The following is a 25,813-nucleotide window of genomic DNA, read 5'->3' as shown; positions in this document are numbered from 1 at the left end:
ATTTTCCACAGTAGCCTCTGGCAAAAAAGTGTTAAATGGTCAGTTCCAAAGGAAAATCAAACAGTTAATAAAGAAGAAAAGAGAGCCCCACTCAGAGGTGCATATTTACATTCTTCAAACTGTAGCGGTGAAAAATATTTCTAGTAAGTGCAGGACATTCCTAGTGCTGCTGTAGTGATGTTTGTTTTTGTTCCTTTTGTGGTTTTCTTTAGTCCTTTTGAGCACATTTCTTTTGTCTAATAGTGATGCATTCCATAGCTATATTAAAAATCCCACTGTCTTCACTTGCAGCCAGTGCTTGAGTCAGGATTAAATAGCTCTTTATACAATGGAGGGAACAGTGTATTCACTATTTCTGGGTGAGATTGTTTAAATACCTGCAACTTCTCTCCATGTAAGTTGCAGAGTGCAGTTATGTTTGGTATCTTGGCTATTAACTGTAAAGAAATGAAAAAGTTGATTAAAATTACATACCATTCAGACAAAATTTTCAAGAAATTTCGAGGCTTATGTAAAACCCATAAACTCAAGAGCATATCTGATGTTCAGCCAAAGTGCAAAGCTATAGCGCCAGTTGCCCAATTTGACTTGAGCCCACAGACTGGATTTATATTAAGGTCTGTTAGTTAGTTTGCAGAAGACCAGATGAAAACAGTCAGTCTGCACATCACATTTCGATCATATATGGCCTCATTGATTTTTCATTTCTTGGCAACATGTGCGCTGCTATTGAGCCAATCCACTGATATTTGTGCGCTATTGGTGCTTATGTGACCAAAGTAAGAGGCATCTTTTGTCTTCTAATACAACCTTTTGTTGATTAGGGTCCACAATGAAGATGTCTCAAAGTGAGCAATAGTGTGCCATATAACAATTAACTTTCTAATCACAAAAATAGAAAATTGAGTCTATTGCAGCATATAATACCATACAGAGAGTCAGTGGGGTAACTAGGGTATTTGGAGCCCAGGGCAAATGTAAAAATGGACCCCCCCTACTATGTGTGCGCGCCAAGGACGCGGTCGGTGACAATGGGCGTGGTCACTTAAAAATGGGGTGTGTCAGCATGACACACCCCTTTATCATCACATTACTTTCCATATGCACCTTAACCCCAGTAGTGCCCCTTATACAGTACCCCCAGTATGCAATGTTCCCAGTTGTGGTCCCTCTTATGCAGGCCCATAGTAGTGCCCCTTATACAGTACCCCCAGTAGTGGTCCCCCTTAAGCAGGCCCCCAGCAGTGACCCCCCCATCCAGTGCCCCTTATACAGTGTCCCCTGTAGTGGTCCTCACTATTTAGTGCCCCCAGTAGTGGTTCCCCCAGTGCAGTGCCCCTAGTAGTAAACCCCTTATATAGTGCCCCAGCATTAGTCCCCCCATGCAGTGCCCCCAGTAGTGGTCCCCCTTATGCAGGCCCCCAGCAGTGATCCCCCTATTCAGGGCCCCCTGTAGTGGTCCTCCCTATTTAGTGCCCCCAGAAGTGGTCCCCTAGTAGTAATCCCCTTATATAGTGCCCCCAGCAGTAGCCCCCCATTCAGTGCACCCAGTAGTGGTCCCCCTTATGCAGGCCCCCAGCAGTGATCCCCCCTATCCAGTGCCCCCTATACAGGGCCCCCTGTAGTAGTCCTCCCTATTTAGTGCCCCCAGTAGTGGTCCCCTAGTAGTAAGTCCCTTAAATAGTGCCACCAGTAGTAGTCCCCCCCAGTTGACGTTCCCCCTCCTGATGCAGTGCCCCTAGTAGTAGCTCCCCCCAGTAATAGTGCCCCTAGTAGTAGCTCCCCCCCAAGTAAGTGTCCCCAGTAGTAGTAGCTCCCCCCAGTAATAGTGTCCCCAGTAGTAGCAGCCCTCCCAGTAATAGTGTCCCCAGTAGTGGCAGCTCCCCCAAGTGATAGTGTCCCCAGTAGTAGCAGCCCCCCCAGTAATAGTGTCCCCAGTAGTAGCAGCCCCCTCAGTAATAGTGTCCCCAGTAGTAGCAGCCCTCCCAAGTGATAGTGTCCCCAGTAGTAGCAGCCCTCCCAAGTGATAGTGTCCCAAGTAGTAGCAGCCCCCCCCAGTAATAGTGTCCCCAGTAGTAGCAGCCCCCCCCCAGTAATAGTGTCTCCAGTATTAGCAGACCTCCCAGTAATAGTGTCCCCAATAGTAGCAGCCCTCCCAGTAATAGTGTCCCCAGTAGTAGCAGCTCCCCCAAGTGATAATGCCCCCAGAAGTAGCAGCCCCCCCAAGTGATAGTGTCCCCAGTAGTAGCAGCCCCCCCCAGTAATAGTGACCACAGTAGAAGTCGCCCCCCCCCCTGTAGTGCAGACACACAAGTTACAAAAAAAAAAAAAAAAAAAGTACACTTACCTGAATCCATGCTCCTGCTCCGGACACTGCTCCCGCCACCGCACGTCAGTCCTCCCAGGCTAGCGCGCTCTGCAATATGGGAGAGACGTCATGCCATCATGACATCTCTCCCATTACCCACTGCAGGAGCCGGAAGGGAGCCGGCTCTTGCAGTGGGCACGCAGCAGTCAATGAGAGTCTATCTGACTCTCATTGGCTGCTGATTCACATACATCTCCGCCAGTGCTGGCGGAGGATGTGTGTGCAGCAGCAGCCAATGAGAGTCTGTCTGACTCTCATTGGCTGCTGAATAACACACACATCACTGCCGTGCTGGCGGCGATGTGTGTGTTAGTACAGTCTGAGTCCGCCTGCCACCCTCCTCCTGGCGCTATTGGGCAAGCACTCAGGGGGAGGGAAGGGGCTCAGCTGTGCAGCACAGGACCGGTGCTGGAAGCCTAGCACCGGTCCTGTGTAAATGTGTAGCACTGACCGCACTCGCTGCGGTCGGCGCTACACTGGCTAACTAGGGCGGGCTGGTACCATGGCCGATGGCGCCCCCCCATGCCGCCGGTCCCACGGAGCCCAGGGCACGTACCCCGCTCGCCCTGCCCTAGTTACGCCACTGCAGAGAGTATTCTAGTGACCGATATACAATACAGAGAGCAACCTCATATAATACAGACAGCATCCCAGTTATCACCATATAATACAGAGATCATCCCAGTAACCACCATGCAATACTAATATTATCACAACTACCTTCATACAATGCAAAGACCATGCTAGTAATCACTATACAATACAGACAGTCTCCTACTTCTACGTGGATTTGTGAGAGTAAGTGGCGGGCAGGTTCATAAATAATAGTGGCAACAGCTATGGAACCCTCACACTGAATGTGGCTTTTCTCTTCAATTTAAAGTTCTGTACAGAGTAGGAATACTGTATGTCTCTGCAATATGAACTGTAGCATATAAAAATAAAACCACTAATTTTCAAACTCCATATTAGAGCTGTCTATTGCTAGATGAAAGTTATACAGTTAAACTAACATTACTTCATAGCCGCATTATATATCGGAGATCTGTTCTGAGGAGTTCTCGGTATGTAGCATAATGTGATGTGTAAACAGAGAAAGTTGTGTAATCACAGAGGTTTTTTTGTGTCCACTCTCAGTGGTTCTCACTAATGGGGTACCGGAAATATACCCCATACACTTATACTATAGCTGAGGTATATAAGTATTCATGTCCCCACCAGTTATATAATAAACAGTACTCCTAAATACTGCAGTTGCCTACTGCACATCCTTACGTGTCCACACATGTCCCCTGCTTGGTGATCCCTTCTCACTGTTCAATACTTTCAGCCACTAGCAGTCAGCCTTAGTGCTATAGAGAACCCAATCAATCACCTATTACCATTCGAAGAAAACACAACTAAGTTGAGGCCATCCATTTAAAAAAACAACTGGTTGCAAAGAACCTAAGCCACACAGACCAGACAAATAAGCAGCCTACTGAGCCATCAGGCCACTGGGCAAACTCTCAGTAAAACCTATGGCCAATCTACTACTGCTGTTACATACATTTAAAAACATTTCCAGAATATCCACAAGAAACCTTAAGTTTGTCTCCTTACTGGTCTTCCACTAACCATATTTAAGCCCTTACCATCTATTTTGAACATAGCAGATAGACTAATTTTTTTTGACAAACACTTTTTTCTGCTGAATTACTCTATCAGTCCCTACAGTGGTTGCCTGTATTTTACCGTATCCAATATAAAATACTTCTACTAAAATACATTGCCATCAATTACACTATATCATACATATCTTACCTAGTCTCATCTCCCAATACCCCCTCTGCTCTGCAGCATCTCTCATTGGCACTCATTATCTGCTCCCATTTCTGATCTTTACAGATCTTTTTTGGGCTGCACCCACTCTATATAATGACCCCTCCCCCTCCAAACATTGACGCATTTCCTGAAAACTCATCTCTTCAGTTAAGTTTAGCAAATTCCTGAACCACCCTGTTAACCTCCTTAGTCTATTCTACTCAACTGCATCCTCTCTACACAGACCAGGCAAAGCTTGCATGTGTTCTCTTTCTAAAATCACACAACCCTCCCAACAATGCTGTGTGATAGAATTATATAGACATCTGGCTAGCCAAGTATCCAATTTATGGCACTTACTCTCTGTATCAAATTATGGTAAGAGTACACAAACTGCAGTGTTAAAAAGAAGGTGGCATCTACTGCCATGTGAACTTAGTGCTGCTGAAGAGGGTGAATGAAAAGTCACCCCCTCGGCAATGACAGGCAGCAGAGCAGAGACTGGACTCTCTCCCCCATAATGCTGCAGCAGTGACTTTTTTTTGTCCAAACTTTATTGAAAGTGGACAAAAGTGACAAAGCTCACTTCCTGCCTCTTCACTGCACAGGAGGCAGATAACGGCAGCAAGAGGAGGTGAAGCCGGCACTGGAGAAGACACCCAAAGGTAAGGGACCTCTTCCCTTAGTAACACCTGGGACACTTAGCACTGCCATAGGTGGCTATAGCAGCAGTAAGTTACCCAGGTGCAGCACAATATTTTAGCTTGGGCAGGCTGCAGGTAGGGAAAATCCCTTTGGTACATACTGAGATGTAGTATATACAGTGATTTTCTCTGCCTTTACCCCTTTTCTTCCCTTAGAACATAGGGCCTGATTCAGAGCCGCTCGTAAGCGGCCGCTCGTTCGTTCTGAGCGATGTTTGCACAACTGCGCATGCGTACGGATCATAATACGCATGCGCGAACCAGTCAGTGCGGCCGAAAATCGTTTGCTCGCTAAATAGCGAATGCCTGCTATTTTGAGTGACAGGAGGAGGCGTATGTGGGTGGTAACAGGGGAAGGTGCTTGAAAACGGGGAGTGGAGATCAGAACGCAGGTGTGCTTAAAGGTCAAAACGGGCGTTTTATGGGTGTGCATAATTAATACAGTAGTGTCATTGACCACGTCACTGGGTTATTTTATAGTCAGAACTGCTCGCAAGATTGCGGTATGAAAAACCAACCACAAGAATAGCGAGCAGTTCATACGCTGGTGACCGCAAATGACCGCAAGTTTTGTTCGCTCATTCAGACCTAGACTCGTGAACAGACCGCAAAGAGCGAACGGTTCATTTGAATAGCCACCCCTTTTTTCTGAACGAGCGAGCGCAAATAGCGTCCGGCTCTGAATCAGGCCCATAGACTCCTTATTGTCCTATAAATTGTAAGCTTGTGAGTGAGCCCTGTTACCCCTTTTTTAATACCGTGTCTCATTATTTTACTGTTTATTCCTAATTGTAAATCACTTCACAGTAAGCAGGCACTATATTACTAAATATTAAAAATAATAACCATGTACATATCCATACTATAAACAGTGGTACACGTAATAAAATAAAGTGGAACGTAGATACACACTTATTTTGGAAATTTTAATTCATGCCTTCCAGTTTATATAGTTTGCTATCATTCTGCACTCAGGGTTGGAAACAATACAGGAAAGTGTTCACCTTCTATGCAGCACTAATGATTAATTATTTCCCTGACAGCTAAAAATTTGTTGCCACAATCTGAGACAAAGTACAATTTTAATACCTTTCCAAACACAATTACTGCACAATACATGTGATCGTGATTTTCAGCTGACACCATTACTAAATGCTTCCTCTCCCACCAGAAAGCAGTAGCTCATGCACTTGTGGCACCTCAGCTGAAATGCAGTGCTCTATAGTCAGGTAAACTGGATACATTTGAAACATATGTGCAACCATAGCTTCCCAGCCACTTGTCACTTGCTATTACAGATCCTTATGTCTTAGCTGCAGTTCTACATGTAAATGCACTTCTTGAGGGGAGCACATACCTTTGCCAATGTCTCATCATCTAAATGGTTCTTCTGAATCACATGCTGGAGTGCAAAATAAATTTTCTCTTGAAGCTTCTGAACTTTCCTTGGCTCTATCAGCCATGGTCGTTCTAATGCAATGTAATTGAAACAAAACAAGTAAAAACAAATCAATGACTTCCAGTATTAATATAGGCATTTATAAGTGCCAAATACATAAAAATATACATATGTAGTATGGCTCATAGGGTAAAAAACAATACTATGACTGGTTAAAAATTGCTCAACAAATCTGTCATTTTATAATTCCCTACAGAGCAGGTTGTGGACAAGATGTGCATTCCACCTTTCCTGGCTACCTCCACAGTCGCCAGTATTTGTACAAACATGTAGTTATATATGCGGCCAGCTGGGCTGAAATGCTTGGTAAGCTTTGTTTTAAGTTTACATGTACCTTGGTTAAAAAAACAAACAAAAAAAAAAACAAATATACAATAGTACAGTTAGAAAGTAATGGCTATTCTTGTTATATATATACTCATGAAACTATATTAATTTATTTATTTAAAAGCTAGTGGGGTCCGTTTCCTGGTGGTCCACATAATCGAGTCCATTTATTGTTAAGCAACAAAACTAAAGATTTTCAATTGCTGGTTATCGCCGTGATTTACTAATAACATATTGCTGTGCAGGTGAGCAATTTTCAGTTCCCTGGCGATACTGGCTGGCAGAGATACCAGGGGGTATATTTACAAAAGTGAGAGTTTTTAGAAGTGGATATGTTGCCCATAGCAACCAATCAGATTCTAGCTATTATCTTCTAGAAGGTGCTAGTTAAATGTTAAGTAGAATCTGATTGGTTGCTATGGGCAACATCTCTATTTCTAAAAACTCTCACTTTAGTAAATATACCCCCAGGAGTCTTATCGCTTCACCTGCCAGTCCTGCATTAATCTATGCAAACTTGAGCTATAGACTTGACGTTCCAGTTACACTTTCAACAAAAGTAAAAAAAAGAACTTTCAAAAATAGAATCTTTTAATTTTTTTAATAAAAAAGAACGCTTTATTGAAACAACGTATTTCTTCTGTTGCAGCACCATGAACAGCGACAATGTTCCTATATAGAATTCACCATGCTTTGCATAAAGACAAATACATTCTCCTGTGGAGCCTACCACTGTCTATATTGGCAGTAACCAGTGGCGGCTCCAGAGATGGGAATGCAGCGCAGTTCAAAATTCAAATCCACACCAACTGTCAGTGTCCTGACCGGCGATGTTTGGCAGCATTTGGTGTGGCAGCTGGTGTGGCTCCTCTATTTGAATTTTGGACTGCAACCACCTCTGGAACCACCACTGGCAGTAACCATATTATAACCCCTAACTCTGATAGAATTAGAAAGGGCTTTTCTCCCTTTAATAAAGAGATCCCTTGGTCCTAAAAAGCTAAACACCCTTAGAATTTGGTTTTGTTACAATACACGTACTTGAGAATATTGCTAAAAAGTAGACTTGTTTGATATAGGATTAGGATAAATGAAAACCATTGTAATAGGCAAAACAAATACACATAGAAAAAAATGGATTAATATTCTGTCTTCACTTAGATTACAAATTCTGGTCTCTCAGAAAGAACATTTTTCAGTCACGCTAAATGAAAATGCTCCATGACAGTTTGTGGTTAAACAATTTAATCATAAGAATATCCCCAGAAGGATTATCTTTCACTGCCTGTCTCTCATGCTTTCTAGTTAGCAACAAGGAAAGAGGATTTAATGTAAGAGGACTGGAGAGTTAGAACAAATGTATTGACAAAAGGGGATGTGTTACTCTGCAGCTAGAGACACTTCTACTGTTATTAGATGGGTTTAGGATACTTTGCCAGAGAACCAGACACCAGAGATAGAAACTATAAGATTGTTCTGTCCTAACCAGGCTATTAAGAACATTTTTAAAATGAGTATAAGAGCCTATATTTAGTCATTACATATTTACGATTCTGATCTTGTTCTATTATATGGATGGTCAGTGTAAGAAACTGAAAAGCTATGCTGTGCCTGAGGGATCTGAAAGTGATAAAGAGCTATTCCAATATAGATCTGCCCCGGAGATGTATAGACTTCTGGGTTTATGACCCGGTGGTCCAAAAATGCATGCTCAGCTATCAACCTGTAGCTATCGACCTGTAGAAGCCACAAGTCACGTGGAGGGATCCTCCAGCTCCCTTTCCATGGATTTTTGTGAAAGAAGCCCATAGGCTTATATTGCCAATGCCATCTAATGATAGTGTTAGCCTCATCCCCCCACTCCATCCTGACCCAGCCACACACCCCTATTGATTCCCCATTCCCCCTTCCTCCTGCATCCATATTTACCTTGGCGACCAGTCCTCCTCTCCTAAGTCTTCTGCAATTATATATATATATATATATATATATACTCATATATCTGTTTATATACAGTATATAAAAAAAACTGTTATATGATTCATATACTGTGTACCTCTGTCCTCAAATTAACTTTGAAAGAGTATCTTAAAGTCATTGAGTTATTTACGTAGTTTTGTTAAAAATAGAGTGAATTCATTATTGTCAGACATCTACTTATAGTGAACTTATGTGTAAAAAATATTTTTAAAAGGAAAAAATATGAGGAATTAAAACATATATTAAAAACCAAAATCTTATCTGATGACAGTGTTATTTGGGTTATATATATACGTAATATATCTGCTACTTTTTCTTGATGTCAAACATAAAACAAAATTCTTCATATATTTCTCAGCGCACAATTAAATGTAGTTTCAGGCAGAGTTGTATCTAGACATTTTGGTGCCCTGTGCCATAAAGCGTATTGGTGCCCCCCTAAACTTTAAATAGGGGCAGTGGAGTGCATCCAAAAAAGGGGCATGGTCTCACTGGGCAGGGGCATGACCACACAATAGTACCCCCAATTCAAATTACACCACACAGTAGTGGCCATTATTCACATTACACCACACAGTAGTGACCCTTATTCACTGTATGTCACACAATAGTACCCTTTAAACATGTTACACCATACAGTAGAGCCCCTTATTCACATTATGCCACACAGTAGTGACCCTTATTCATGTTACACCACACAATAGTAATCCTTAAACACATTACACCACACAGTGGTGCCCTTTACACATTATGTCACACAGTAATTCCCTTGAACATTATGCCAGACATTAATGCCCTTACATATTATGCCACACAATAATTCATCTTACACTTCATGCCACACAGTAATGCCCCTTACACGTTATGCCACACAGTAATGCCCCTAACACATTATGCCACACAGTAATGCCCCTAACACATTATGCCACACAGTAATGCCCTAACATATTATGCCACACAGTAAGGCCCCTTGCAATTACAGGGAAAAGGGGTATCATATTTGCATTGGGGGTAGTTACAAGGTGCATAGGGGATAGTTTCATGGTTTCAGTTACAGGATGTGGGGGAGCAGTTGCAGGGGGGTGCGGTTACAGGGTGCAAAGGTGGAAGTTACAGGGTGTGGGGGTGTCACATGGGGAGCAGTTACAGGGTGCATGGGTGGCAGTTGGAGAGGTTACAGTTGCAATGTGTAGTGGGGTAGGTACAGAGGGCAGTTATAGGGTGTGGGGGTTTCTGTTGCAGGGGGACAGTAAAATTGTGCAATGGTGGGAGGTCCAAGGGTGGTGGTTAGGGGGTGCAAAGGTGAAAGGTGCATGTTTCAGGGGTGGAAGGAACAGGGGGGAGCCTCTTATCATTCCTAAATTACAGCACCACCACTCAGCCATGCACTACCCCCCTTCTCTGCTCTTTCTCTACCTGTTGATTCACCATATATTGACCTTGGTGACCAGGGGAGAGGGGGATGATATTGTTTCTCACCATTGCCGGTGCCGGGACTCTGCTGCCGCTGTTGTACATGGTGGAAACAGGAGAGGAGAGGCTGTACATGGAGGAGCTGCAGATGAGGCATCCAAGTGCTGAGGTGCCGGGAGTGCAGAGCTTTGTCTGGCGAGAGGTCAGTCTCCTCTCGCGAATTCAAAAAGCCCTTTGGAATGCTGACAGGCACTGGCAGGTTGCCAGTGCCTGTCATACAAGAATGGTAGGAGAGTGATGCTCGACTGAGTCCTGGCCACCTACGGCCGGCCTCTCGGTTAATTTAAAGCCCAATCCGCCCCATGTCAGTGAGAACGATCAGCCAGGCACACCGCTAGTAAAAACATAACAGCGGGCGCCCGGCAAATGGACTTTGTGGACGCAGCCCTCAGAGCATCCTGCTCTCTGTGTGGTGGCACCGACCGCACCACCCTAGTTATGGCCCTGGTTTCAGGCATTGGTTGTTGGTATATTTATTGACTTGTTCTAATGCCTTTCATCTTAAGCATTTTGATTACTCTGTTCTTAGTAACCTGCACTGTTTTTACAGCAGTCAATAAATATAATGTAAGCCACAGATATTGCAGCTACATTGTAAGATGTAAATGTTTGAATAAATAGCCCACTACACATTTTCTGGCCAACATATATACATTTATCTATATTAAGCAATAAATAATTAATAAAATAGTTAGTAAAGATTTAATTATGTCATCACAGTATCCCCTTCTTGTTCTAATAATTATATGTCTTTAGAATCATTTGAGACATTTCATAGCATTTGTAAAATGAGCTATCTAACAAGAATATAAAGGCTTAAGGGCTGTAATGTGAATCTGCAGTTCAGGGCAATCTTGCAAGACTATATTTTTTCTAAATGAGCTCAGGTTTTAACACACTAATGTTCAGATCGCTCATATTACAGGGAACAGTGGCACCTTGTGAGGCCTTTGTGAATGATGGAACCAAAATCCAAACTTTTTTAACAGTTCAACCCTATGTAATTGTTATTTCACCAGCCTGCTTTAATGAACTTATATTGTGTACTGAACACTTTCTTTAAAAAAAATAGATATTTAAAACCAGAGGCAAACAGGACATATTTGTACTTAATATCATAATTAGTACCTGGTGATATCAGTACGGCTGCAGAAAACAAGGCAATTTCCTCCTCAGTCAGCTGAAGGGAACATAAACTCTTTGCGAAGTCAAATGCTTCATTCACTAAATCATCAGAACCTGCGGGCCAAGGAAAACACAGTTAGAACTAGACGCTAATCACTGTTCAATTCTACTTGGAACTCAGCTGGCAGTCCTGTCAGGGAAACAGGTGCTAGTAGAAAATAGTATTTTGGTTAGTTAAAATCTCAGATTTTCAATCAACATCATGTGGAGAGAGAGAAAAAAAGACTAGATCTAATTATCTTTTAAAATAGATGTTTTTTTTTATGTCTATATTATACTGTTTTACCAGCGGTTATATTTTCTCATGAAAGTGCAGCACAATTTAGCACTGCTTTTATTCCAGTGTAATTGACTGAATAATTGAAATGATAATAAGTATGATTATAATGCAGATAGGACCTGCAAAGGCTTTTCACAATTAGCTAGTGAAGGCCAAAAGTGCATATACAGAATACCATTGTTGATGATGAACGAAGCCCCGAGGATGACATATAACAGCGCACAAAAAAAAGCAATATGTGGTGCTGCTGTACTCTGAAATACTATCAATAGCATCAATGTACTCAGAATTCTAATTTTATTTTTTGCTAGCTGAGGATCTATTAAAAAAATAATTGATCTTAAAATTAGAGTGTATGACAATCTAAATTATTTATATATATATATATATATATATATATATATATATTTATATAAACATTCAGTTATTTTCGTTAAATTCACTGGAGAATTGTTAGTAATTACGGAAGGATCTCCAGTAGTTTATAAGGTTAAAATATGATGAAACAGTGCATTTTAGAGTAAGGACCATCATCATTTCATTGGGTAGCTTGTTATCCCGTCATATACACAAGATTTCCAAATATATACCATAGACATCATTTATTTGCATATTTCAATATGCACTACTGTAAATTACATTATTTCAGATAATACATAAATAATATTTAGAAGAAAAAAAATTAGACCATATTAATTAAACAGGTATAAATAAACATCGGGGGGGTGGTATATTTTGTCAACATTGACCTCATTCACATTCATCATGTCGACACTGACTCATCATGAATAGAATGTCTACAAAACATTCTGGGTGGTCTACTGGTGACTTACCTGCTACAGTGGGTCCGGCAGATCCAGTAGTATCTTCCGGGTCCGGTGGTGATGTCATGATGATTTACAACTCATGCTGCAGCGGTTTCGGCAGTGAGTATTCCAAGCCCTCCCACTAGTGCCTAACCGAAGCCTCCCATCTGCAGCCTAAACTTAACATACACCCTAGAGGCTAACCCTAACCCTCCGATCCCATGGTCTAAACCTCTGCTGCCACAACCTAATCCTTACCCTCTGCTCCCTGCAGAATGTCGACATTTCACATGTTGGCATTGTGAACATGTTGCTATTCTGCAAATGTCAATATCATAACCGTCGACATGGTGGTGTCGACATTATGAATGTTGACATAAAAATAGTTGACATGACTGCATCCCACACACAGACATGCTCAAACACACACGCACATATATGGCCACAGGCTCCATTTTGCATATTTGCCTGTAGTTTACGAGTCTATTTATCAGTTTGTCATGATAGAAAAGATTTTCTGTCAATGTGTATCGCAGCAATAGAAAATCTCTGCAATTACCTAGCTCAGTTCCCCTTCGACTCTGGCTGGCAGCGGTAAGAGGTCTCTTACCACCTAGTCAACCAGTCATAGGGTATTCCGGGCTTCCAGCTCCAGTTTTGTGGAAACATAACTAATAAAATAAAAAAGGAATTTAAAAATTACTCTTCGCTTTTTTTTTTCATTAATATTATAGCATTCTTTGTTTTACTGACCCCCTGTTATTGCCATCTTGATATGGGGATATTTATAAAAGGATTATGGCAGTGTATGTACTTCTGTGATGCTTTTAAATAGGCTTGGCCATGTATTTTTGGAGTTACTGTAACTCCAAAATTACATGGGCAAGCCTATTTAAAAGCCTATTTAAATAGATCACAGAAGTACATACACTGCCAGAATCCTTATATCACTAAACCTAACCCTCCCGGGGGGGGGGGGGTGCCTGAATCTAACCCTCCCCCCTAGGGGTGCCTAACCCCAATACCCCCCCAAAACTAACTTAACCCCGCTAGACTCCATAATCCTAACCCTCCCCCCACAGCGGCTAATGCTAAGGGTTCCCTGGACTTATTTTTATTCGGGATGGCGTCCTCGGCATTTCGGCATTGGGATTATGATAGACGTCGGTATTTCGACGCCTATCATAAATCCCTGGCTGGAATTCTGCTGTTGGGATTGTGACCGGCGATGACAAGTCATATGACTACATCCCAAGGGGGCTTCTTAAACAGGAATAAGCCCTTGGCTCCGATGAAAACGGGCATTTAGCCTTTTTTCCTTATCATAAATAGACCCTTTAACTTATGATGACTTAATTACTGAATATAATAATAAATGTATACCTAGTGATTTGAACATCTGCATTCCTCCATATTTTCCTTCAAAAAGAACAGTGTTGTTTAATGGATTGAAGGCACGGCACATTCTTACTAGGACAACTTCCAAGCAGCCTGTCAAAGAAATAAAAGGAATAAGGGTGTCACGATGGATGGTTACATCACACATACAAAAGCAATACTAAATATGGAATAGTGTTTGGTTGTTACATATTAATATTTCATTAGTCATTCATTTATGATCTCCACATTCTTATTTGTCAGCTTTCCTTATTGTTGTTAGCATGAGAAACATTATCTATTTTTCTTTAAATTTTGACAATTTTGGAAAAATATTTTTCAAGAAATATAAAGAAATACAATGTAGTGAAGAGATATAACTACCTAAAATAGGTATCAACACACATGTTTGATACGACTCCATGATAATTGCAGTTTAACTTATAATTAATTACCTGGCCATGTGATTCCAACAGAGAAATTATAGAGTTATGCATATTAGTGAACAAAAGCTGGTAACACTGCAGAAAAAACAGTATTATCCATAGCCTATCCATAGCCATCATTTAGACATTCGCTTTAATTGTTTAAACAGTACTGAAAATTGAATCAGTTGGAGTTAAAATCTGATTGGTTCCTATGGACATCAAATCCTTTTTTACAGTTACTTACATTTTTAAGAAATATCTTTCAGTTGAAGATTCAGAGAAGTAACAAGCAGCCAATGGGGATACACTTTGCAAACCAATTAAAACAAATTGCATCCAAGAATGGAGCAATGACTTTATAATTTAGTACACTCAGGGGCATATCTATAATGGGTGCCTGGGTCCAGGGGTGCCCGCACCACACACCCTGCACCCATAATATTACTTAAGTCTCCGGAGTCCCACATCGGTGCTGGCGTCCGGTGCTGTAAAACGACTGGAAAATGGGCGCGGTGGCCATTTTCCAGTCATTTACGCATGCGCAGTACAGGGAAAATGGCCGTCGCTGACATTTTCCTGGTGATCTGTGCATTTACTATAGACTCTGGGCACTCTCTAGTGCCCAGAGTCTATAACTCCGGTGCTGGCCGCGCACAGCTCAGTGCGCTGCCGGGTGGAGAGGAGGGGGCCCATGTCGGAGACTGCACACGAGCCCCCTTCTCTCTAGAAACGCCCATGAGTACACTAAGGGGTATATTTACTAAAGTGAGAGTTTTTAGAAGTGGAGATGTTGCCCATAGCAACCAATCAGACCTTAGCTATTATTTTCTAGACGTTGTTAGTTAAATGTTAAGTAGAATCTGATTGGTTGCTATAGGCAACATCTCCATTTATAAAAGCTCTCACTTTAGTAAATATACCCCTAAGTCATAAATCACTTATAAAAAACAACAACATTTTTTGTTAATAATCAATCGTATTTTTTTTATACACTGTGATTTCACGCTGCATTCAAATTATTAAAATTGTTATGTAAACTGAAAACTACAGAAATAAAGTATTCCCTTACTTAGTTTTAATACAATGTAATAGAAAATGAATATATACAGTATATATACATATTTATAATTTATATATCTATACTGTCAATTGTTAATTGTACTCTGACTAGAGGACTCTTATCATATATTAGTAAATATTCAAATGTAAAATAGAATTAGGCAAATTTTTATTTTAAAGAAGCCATGCTACGTCCAGCCACAGCTGCAATAATTATGAATATGAATTACAGCCAAGTGCTGTGGAGTTTGCAATATTAGTGTCATATGCAGAAGCGCACGTTTTATTATTCCAGCATGCTGTGTTTACATCTCTGGATATAAGTAGAAGATAACCTTTTTCATAGAACCATTTAAGTTGCTATGCCCCTTTATAATTTGTTACACACAATATGCAATATTTTTGTATAATGTCAATGCATTAGCACTAACCTGTAGCCATCCATTCCCATAGTGTCACTCTATATTTTTATAATTAACTGTGAGTAGTTATATCACTATAGCAACAATCCTCCTTCAACTTGTTTTTTGTAAACGTGGGCTACATCTTAATGGCAATGTACAGTAAAGACATTTAAATGAATGAACAATACAGTTTATAGAATTATTGGTAATGTGATACAATTACATGATAACACTTGCATTATATTTGATATAATTAAAAAATGCTTTTAGGATTTGGTATAATGTATATTGCAGTATCCATGGCCATTTATGATTGCACAGCTTCTCTCTCATGCTGTAATAGCCTCTAACACCCATGGCATTTACACTGTGCTGACATTAGCCCATATCATACTTACTTACCTCCAGGAATTGGCAGCCAAGTCTGTGTGTGTATGTGGGGGGGACGCAACATAGGTGGGAGGTATGGGGGGCGTATTTGCAAGATTGCATCATTGTGGTCCCGTCCCCCTGCTATACATGCCAACCAGCATTATAAATTGGGGGATGGGGCTACAATATCAGTGGGCTAAAGTGGGCGTCACCAGGTAGCTTCAGGAGACTTAAATACTCTTCTGGGCGGCCGGGACCACCACCAAAGCTTCGTGAGCTTCACATCCGTTAAGGTAGTGTAGGCAAGTCTGGCCTAAATCATAAATTTTAACCTACATCAAGCTTTTAATAGTAAACAGAGATCTAAATCCGTTTAAATCAATGTTGTGTTTTTGGGGCTAAATAACACATTTACTAACAGACATTTTTTTATTTGCTTTTTTAAGTGTGATTTAGCCTCAGAAACACATCCATTTAGATCGATCTGAAATCAATTAAAATTGATTGAAATCGACCATTAGTAAATATTCCCCCAAGGGTCTAATTTTCTAAACAGTAGTTTGAGAAAACTGTCGGCCTTTCACCTTTTACATCCACAGTGCTTACTAATGTCAGAAATGGCAACAAACCACCAGAGTAATTTTAATGAATTGATAATTGGTGGAATTTTTTTTTTTTTATGATATTTTATGGCCCTATAAAAGGTGCCCACATCATAAAATAATAAATATTGCCACCATCACAGCAGAATAGGGTTTTGTGCCCAGCGCTAACCTAATTAATGGGTGTATGTTGTTTTAAAATTATATATGGTATAAATGGATTGTCAAAGAGAGAGTGGAAAGAACTCTGTTTGGTGAGCACTCTTTCTGTAGAAAATTATTTAATTAAATCTTAACTTTTAATAAATATATTAAAATAAAGAAGTACATCAAACATAGACAAACACAACATCGGATGAGGATCCACAATACATTTAGGTATACATATCAAACAAAGCAGATAAATATGTATAATATAAATAACAGTAACAGGAAAGTGTCACTGTGAAAGCATCATTTATGAATCCATCTAAATTGTAGTGAAATATTTAAAGAATATATACATATATAGACATATATCTAAATGTATCTACATAGACAAACACAACATCGGATGAGGATCCACAATACATTTAGGTGTACATATCAAACAAAACAGATAAATATGTACAATATAAATAACAGTAACAGGAAAGTGTCACTGTGAAAGCATCACTTATGAAACCATCTAAATTGAAGCGAAAATATTTAAAGAATATATACATATATAGACATATATCTAAATGTATCTGTCATCAGTTTTAGGAATAAGCATCCATCGTCCCGGACGGACGAGACGATGGATGCTTGTGGCTATACGGCGCAACACCCTCATTACTAGTTTGTTCCCGGTTCGGGAATCTTATGATTCACCATGATTATCTATGCTGTTGGATTGCGCGCGCCCCTGTTATGATGGACGCATACACTCTATGTCTGTCCCGATTCCAGTAACCATAGTCGGTTAAAGTTACCCTCACAGAGGCTATATTGTTAGGCCAGCAGCGGGATATTAATTCTATAGTTAATACATCTTTTCTGCCTTTAGAATCAATCATGTTTAAATTTTATCTCATGTAAATGACAGTCATGCTATGCATAACCCACTATTGTAATTTATGTTGTAATAGTCATGCTAAATACTATTGAGTCTGGACCCTCACTCAATTTATAGTCAGTTATCTGACTTATGCACTGCGGGGATTAGTATAATTTTCTATCCCCTCCCTTGTCAGGGTCTACTTTTTGTCACCTAATAACCTGTCAATATCGAATATATTTTGATGTACAAAACATGCGTCTTCAGTATTATGATCCAATTTATTTTATGATCTGTCAGTATTGAACACATTTAAGACGTATAATATATGTATATGCTTCCTCGTGAGAACACTCCTGATTTGCATCAGGGGTGTTTCCATACGTGTATAGGCGCTGAATTTATTGTAACGAGTAGATCATTTACCCATTATTAATCTGGGACTGTATATTCAGATGTTGTCTGGGAGGAGATGATTTTGGGATATATAGACCTCACTAGTATGACATTCACGTACATTTAAGGATATTTGCCACCGTTTGTATGTAGCATGACTGTTTATGATGTGATGAACGTTACATAATTGATGTTTAAATACACTAACTATTCAATTCTGAACGTGACAACAGCAGCAATAAAACACACATATTGGATCTGAATACAACTTGACCGTATTATTTTTGATACTAACTATCTGAGTGTGTTGTTTGTCTTTATCTCTATTAACTGAGGACTATCTCCAGCCAGTAATTCTCTCATTGAGTGTCCAATGCGGATAGTATGACACCCAAAAGCAGAAACGAAACCTGAGCAACGTCCAAGTTATTCTGTTGTTTCTAGGGATAAACTGCTTTCCGGTAATCTCTCACTCCTCACAAATAGCATTTTGCATAGGTGGGGAGCAGAAGAATGAGGAATAGTAGTACTATTTCCTGACTTTACTGATATTCCATGTTTGCTTTGTCCTTACTTATTTAAACAATAGAAGGTGATACTCGGCAATGGTCTATTTTATGTGTTGAAGTGGTCAGAAACTGCTATTTAGAGCGTTACAAAGAATGAAGACTCGAATTCAACACTAGATGTATCTGAATATATGACATTAAGGATACTTTGTGTATCGACATCGCTTATTTCCTAAAACTGATGACAGATACATTTAGATATATGTTTATATATGTATATATTCTTTAAATATTTTTGCTTCAATTTACATGGTTTCATAAGTGATGCTTTCACAGTGACACTTTCCTGTTACTGTTATTTATATTGTACATATTTATCAGTTTTGTTTGATATGTACACCTAAATGTATTGTGGATCCTCATCCGATGTTGTGTTTGTCTATGTAGATACATTTAGATATATGTCTATATATGTATATATTCTTTAAATATTTCGCTACAATTTAGATGGATTTATAAGTGATGATTTCACAGTGACACTTTCCTGTTACTGTTATTTATATTATACATATTTATCTGCTTTGTTTGATATGTATACCTAAATGTATTGTGGATCATCCGATGTTGTGTTTGTCTATGTTTGATGTACTTTATTTTAATATATTTATTAAAAGTTAAGATTTAATTAAATAATTTTCTACAGAAAGAGTGCTCACCAAACAGAGTTCTTTCCACTCTCTCTTTGACTAGCCTTTACCCAACTCTAGTGAGCACCACCACTACCTTTATTAATGTTTAAAAAAATTCCTTTTCCCTTGTTACATTGAGGAATAGTGGTTATATTACGTATTTTGTAAAATCATCAATCTATGATTGCCTGTGCATCTTCACCTCCTGCTTTTCCCCTTTCCTATAGCTACATGGTATAAATGGAACAAGGAGCTTCATGTTTTATAAACCATGTTTAATATTAAGTGCCTACGCCTCCCTTTTAACACTACTGTGTGACAACCTCACTGGTGTGTATGTGAGTATGAACATTGAAGCGCTTGTGTGCTGAAACCCTAGAGAATCCTAATCACCGTCACAGCAACCATACCTCCCAACAAATGGACTTTTCAAATCGGGTTCATGCTCACGCCAAAGGCATGCACATCCAAAAAGTGGGCATGGCCTCAATAGAGGGGCGTGTCCTTGCAGCACATTCCTCGTTGTTATCACTTTGTGGATGTGCCCAGCACTCCTGAGCGCCTGGGCTACACCCAGGCACTCCTCCCCGTATTGTTTAGGTGTCATGCACATGCACATGGCATCTATTCAGTATATTGACCAGTGATTTGAGCAGTTATCAAATGCTCCCTCAGCCACAGGAGACTGCAGCCCATGGGTGGAACAGTGTCTGACAAGCGGGACTGTCCCGTTGAAATCAGAATGGTTGGGAGGAATTCAGTTAACAATTAATATTGCCCCTTTAATATATTTACTAATTAACATTTTCCCTTAATACAATTACAGTAAACCTTATTTTTGACACATTAAATAGCAACAAAATAATATTGGCTCCATAAAATAATTATTAATGTTATTTGACTTCTAAATTTACATAATGCTTAAAACAGTATATGTGTACTAGTTTAATGGACCCGGCATAAGATTGGTCATCCCAGTCTCCTCCCCTGCTCAGCTCCCCCTCTCTGCAGTACACATCCTCCTCCCTCCACCGTGACTTCATCACGACACCCCCCTCCCACAGCTCCATCCTTACCCCTCTTCCTCTCATTGCGGCAATGTCCTGACCGCCCCTTCCATACTTACCCTGGCGGCTGATCCCCCTATCCAAACACAATTATTATGTAGATTGTGATTCCTCGCATTCTGATTGGCCAGATAGATATGGAGGTTTGGTTGCATTTTATTTCTGGCAGCTTTAATGGAACCTCTAGTGTAAACTTACAGGCATTGCTGGTGGCTTGAGAATCACCATCCAAACCACTGAATACTAAACCTGCAGCAGTTTCAAACACCTGTCAAAACCATATTCCCTGAATTTATCCATGACCACCAATCTAATGCATAAATCTAACTCGATCTCCTAAAATAATTTGTACCAGTGGAAATATTTCTATCCTCAAGAACACTTGCAGCTTCTTGTTTTGGACATACAATTGCAAGTTTCCCCTTGTGTTTTGCAAATGTGATTGATCTGCACTGGCCCAATCTCTACCTTTGGATAAATAATGCTTTACAACCTAAAATAGCCTAGTGACAGCATAATATTCCACATTTGAGACATTTTACCCACATATCAGCATAACAAAGCAACTAGCAGATAATAGAGCTCATGCCAGTATATATGACCCACTGCCCATTAAAAGTACTGTTCTGTTTAGCTGCAGATTACTGTACATGTGCCAGGTGAGTGTGCACAATGCATGAACAAGGCCACATTTTATCACCAACATTATCATCTACTTACCTGACTTAAGTAACAATATTTGATCATTCTGGCATAGTTCCATAAAGCCTGTTATTCGCTTTGCAAACTCCACAACATACTGTATTGCATGGGTAATCTGAATGGCACACTGCTGCCACAGAGCTTCTCTTGTCTGCAAGAAACACCAGTAAGAAAAACATCTCAATTTTCCTGAAAATAAAACAAATATCTCTTTGTGTGAAAGACAAAATTGGGCATGTAAGCATGTCTGCAGCACTAGGGGTTAACTGCTATGCAGGGAGTTGCAAAGTGATCCTAACAAATGAAGCAAATACTGTACCAGTAACTGTGCGACTGTCTGCCAAGCTTTACTGTAGTGAATGGGGAAAGCCGGGTTATGAGAGTGCTCAGACTAACAGCTTTTAAGATTTGTAAAATTGAATTGATACATATCAGCTGAATCCCCCAGTGTACAGGTATATGAGTTAAATGTAACTTTAATGTACACTTATTTTTCACCAGAACACAGCGGAGAACTTAATTACAATAAGAAGTTAGTCATCTCATTATCAACTGGGGAATGTGAATTAAACTAAATGCATGTACTTGACTATTAACAACTCTCTTCATTACTCTTTATTATTGGCCTATCTATCCTGCATTTTTATTCGGGCAGCACAGTTGGTCAGGTGTAGTATTGTGTGTCTGTAAAGTCGTTTCTGTGCAATATCGTTCAGCGAGAGAAAAAGCCTGAAGGTTCCTTTATAGCAGTGCACACCTTCTCCTATTTATACAACACTAACAAGAGACAAATATCTTGGATATTAAATAGGAGTATTGTATTTTTTTGTTTAAGGTAGAACGTAACCATCACTGGTGCAGTGATTTCAAAAAGTAACATGTAAAATGTGAAATATATACAGTATATATAATATATATAAATATATATATATATATATATATATATATATATATATATATATAAATAAGATATTGACCTTTAAGAATGAGATGCTCCACAAAATAATGCACTATGGGGCAAAAAGAGCAAGTAACTGTGAATCTTGGTAAAACCATGCTGCACTGCAGGTGGGCAAGATGTAACATGTGCAGAGAGATTAGATTTGGGAGGGGTGTGTCCAAACTCAAAAATAAAGCTGTCCAGCATTTGTGGGCTACATGCAAAAGCAGCCAGTATATACCCAGCATACAAACAATTAATGTACAGTATGCATGCCCCTTGCAGAGCAACATGGCTTGCCAAGGTGCAAAGTTACTTGCCTTTTTAATTTGCTCCAGTCCCGACATGGAATTCAGCCCCTAAGTATCTATTCAGGTGTAATACTGCAAAAGTGAATTCATGTACCCTTATACTGATGAGTTGGGTATGGAATCCCAACGGTCACAATGTCGACAGATTTTGGTAACTATTCTAAACCCAATCCTAACCCTAACCCACCCCTCTGGCACCTTATCCCTAAACGACCCCCTAGGGCCTAACCCTAACCTTAGCCCTAATACTCACTGTTGGAATCTGTCAGGATTGAGACCGCCAGGATGCCGGTGTCAGTATTGTGACCGCTGGCATTCTGACCTTCGGGACCCTGACTATATGACATGCTGATCTTATCCTGCCATCAAGTACAATAATATTGTGTTTCTTTCACTTTATTAAGACCTAGGAAAACTGCCACATTTATGGGATGGATGAAATCAATCCATCTCCCAGTACTTTTTGCGATACGTAGCATATAGGCTACAATGACTAATTCCATCTTCAGATTCTGGATCTTGGTAATTTTGATGAGAAATCAGCCTCCATAGGTTTCTATAGGGACTGCTTCTGTGAAACCATGGATCGAAGATATCTGTTGCAGTTCCCCATGTAAAACACTTACAGAAGTGATTTATTCACCGGTTCCATGGACACATAAACAAAATAAAAATGCCAATGCCTTTATTTTATTATGAATGTATTTTATAGGAAATATTAGTTATAGAAAGGCTTGTACCATAATTTTTGAGAGCTGCTAAAGTGATTTAGAAAAAATATGTCTGGTGATACTACTGATGGTCTATGGCAGGGGTTCCCAACCATGGTCCTCAAGGCACACTAACAGTCCAGGATTTAATGATAGCCATACTTGAGCACAGGTGACTTAATTAGTACCTCAGTTATTTTGATTTCTTCTTCTGTGCTCAGACATGGATAGCACTAAAACCAGGACTGTTAGTGTGCCTTGAGGACTGAGGTTGGGAATCACTGGTCTATGGTTTTGCCATCGATGGCAAAGTGGAACCCAATTTTTTTTAATTTCTTCTCCCAACATGGAGCTTATTCCCACCCCTTGGTGGCCAACTAAGCACCGCTCCCAGTTTTTGATTGGTCTGCTGCTATCCAGGCACTGGCAGTGGTGACCATCGAGAGGTGCAAACCATTGATGGTTCACCATAGATGGTTATTGTACCATTGATGGTTACCACCGATGGCACCATCAATGGTGACCATCGATTGAAAACCACCGATGCCCATCCCCACTTATAACCAATGCAGGAAAATTATACTAATGATCCATTTTAATGTATATAGCTCCATTTTTTTAATATAACAGCTTCATAATGTGTGTTTGGTGCAATCAGGGAGATTTCTAGACTCTTCAGGGAGATTGCTACTCCAGTACCTCCACACAGTGTATCTGCTCCGATGCCCTCCAAAAAGGTATGCACACCACTATACAAAACATGTTTTGTCCTGAGGAAGGGGATACAATCCCAGAAACATAGACTTCTATTAAAAAGCACCCTATGTGGTGTTTTCACTAATCCTGAATATCTGAGTGCCGCCTGCTTTGTTGTCGGTTTTATACAGGACTCCAAGATGTTGGAACAACCTCCCTGCCGAGTTCCTCAAAAACTGTGTGCAAGTGTACCTAGAAGAATTGATGCTGTTTTGAAGACAAAGGGTGGTCACACTAAATATTGATTGGATTTAGATTTCTCTTCAGTTCATTCACTTTGCATTTTGATTATTGATAAAAATAAGCTAATAACACATCTGTTTTTGAAAGCATTCTTACTATGCAGCATTTTTTACACGTGCCTAAAACTTTTGCACAGTACTATATATATATATATATATATATATATATATATATATAATAGATTTCATTTGTCAAACTTAAATAAGTATGATGAGAGAGAATGAGAAGTATGAGAAATAACATGGTTGAGCAGAAGAAACACTTCGCTAACCCCTATTTCGTATATAATTTTATTTTCTTTAAACTGGCCATGCTATTGTGTGTTATGTTACATTACAAAATCTTAGTGAAATAGTGCCAAATACACCTTCTATTGGCATGTAAATTACTTTTTAAAATGCTAATGTATGAAGCATGATGTGATAAAGGCCAAAAGAGGGCACTGCTCCACAACCATACATATAGTAGTAGGTATTGCAACACTACAAAATATTTCATGGGGTGAAAGAGAAGTATATAAATAGCAGCACCCTCTATTCTCCTGATACAGCATACATCATGTTTAACACATCATTTTGATTTTGTTATAAGTAATTCCAAAGCAAAAGAAAGTGCTAAATAATGCTGTTATTTACACATTACTTACTGCATAATATACTACGTTGTATAAACATTGTGTATTGGAATATGAAGTGCTCCTTATAAATCAAAATGATGAGTAAATGATGGTATTATTCCACATCATGATTCTGACTTAAAGCATTAATATTGAAATCTCTGCCTATTGTTAACATGAATCCAATGATTTCAACTATATTTGGATCGAACCACAGTTTGCTCAGTGGCAAAATGTTGCAAAAATGTTAAAAAACTTGAAATGTTTACAAATGTAGCAGATGTTTACTAATGATAAATTTAGCATCTACTGTACCTTGCTCTGGTATACTTTAATTTCTTCGTAAGTATGAGTCTGCCATGCTAGCTGATGTAATTCATCCAATGTGTACTGACACGTCTCCAAATGGGACTTTATGATATTTTGTGCAACTCGATCTGTTCCAAAGATATAAATCACAAAATCAATAAGAAAATACCTGTAAATATATGTATTTTGTAAATGGGGAAACATGTTAGCAGTTAAGGAATAAAACAGGGATAAGGATCATACAATATATATATAAAATAGTATGATATTCTAGTTGGATTGCTGTGTACAGGTGAGTGAAGTCCTAATACAACTGATGTGGATTCACTGCATGTAGAAGAGAATTACATGATACAGTAAATACCCTGCTGTTTTTTTAGATGCTCCCCTATCTACTGCTTTATTGTCTTCCCAATAGAATTTGTAACAGACGTATAAAATATCAACAGGTAATTTGTACATAGAGTAGTGATGCACACGCATAGAAGTGCACTGGCAAATAGCATACAGCAAAGGCAGAGATCTTTGCTTCTATCTTAGCATATGTCCAAATTAATGAGTTATGCTCAATGGCAATTTATTTTAAAAACTGGTTTGTGAATTGGCATCATGGCTCTTATGAACACTTCAACTCAGGAACTTATTTAGTTGGATACCTGCTCCGCGACCTAAGTTTGCTATGTGTAAGGGGCAATACTGTGTTGCACAATGTGTTATAAGGGCATTACTGTGTGGCACAATGTGTTATAAGGGGCATTACTTAGTGGGGCATAATTTGTAAGGGAGATAACTGTGTTACAAAACCACACACCTTTTTTGAGAGTGTGCGCAGAAAAACGTCCTCTTTGTTTTTCTTTGTTTTTTTTGGGGGGGATACTAGGCCTCTGCCGGGCCCCTCCAACAAGCCCGGGGCTCGGTAA

General features: G+C 39.6%; 1 protein-coding gene across 1 annotated transcript in view; it reads right to left on the bottom strand.

Annotated features, from left to right (window-relative positions):
- Positions 1-281: 281 nt before the first annotated feature.
- RORB (RAR related orphan receptor B) overlaps positions 282-25,813 on the bottom strand; it is a 168,410-nt gene continuing 142,878 nt past the window's right edge. Inside the window, exons 5-10 of the mRNA XM_088464081.1 lie at positions 24,900-25,021; positions 21,027-21,159; positions 13,769-13,876; positions 11,243-11,353; positions 6,233-6,345; positions 282-437 (exon numbers count right to left, since the gene is read on the bottom strand). Coding sequence (XP_088320207.1) covers positions 282-437; positions 6,233-6,345; positions 11,243-11,353; positions 13,769-13,876; positions 21,027-21,159; positions 24,900-25,021 — 743 coding nt within the window. The remainder of the gene's footprint in view (positions 438-6,232; positions 6,346-11,242; positions 11,354-13,768; positions 13,877-21,026; positions 21,160-24,899; positions 25,022-25,813) is intronic.

The sequence above is a fragment of the Taudactylus pleione genome, unplaced genomic scaffold (genome assembly GCF_031769625.1).
Source record: "Taudactylus pleione unplaced genomic scaffold, aTauple2 ptg001573l, whole genome shotgun sequence".
Taxonomy (NCBI): domain Eukaryota; kingdom Metazoa; phylum Chordata; class Amphibia; order Anura; family Myobatrachidae; genus Taudactylus; species Taudactylus pleione.
The sequence above is the reverse complement of the archived record's forward strand: the minus strand, read 5'-3'. Positions and strand labels throughout refer to the sequence as shown.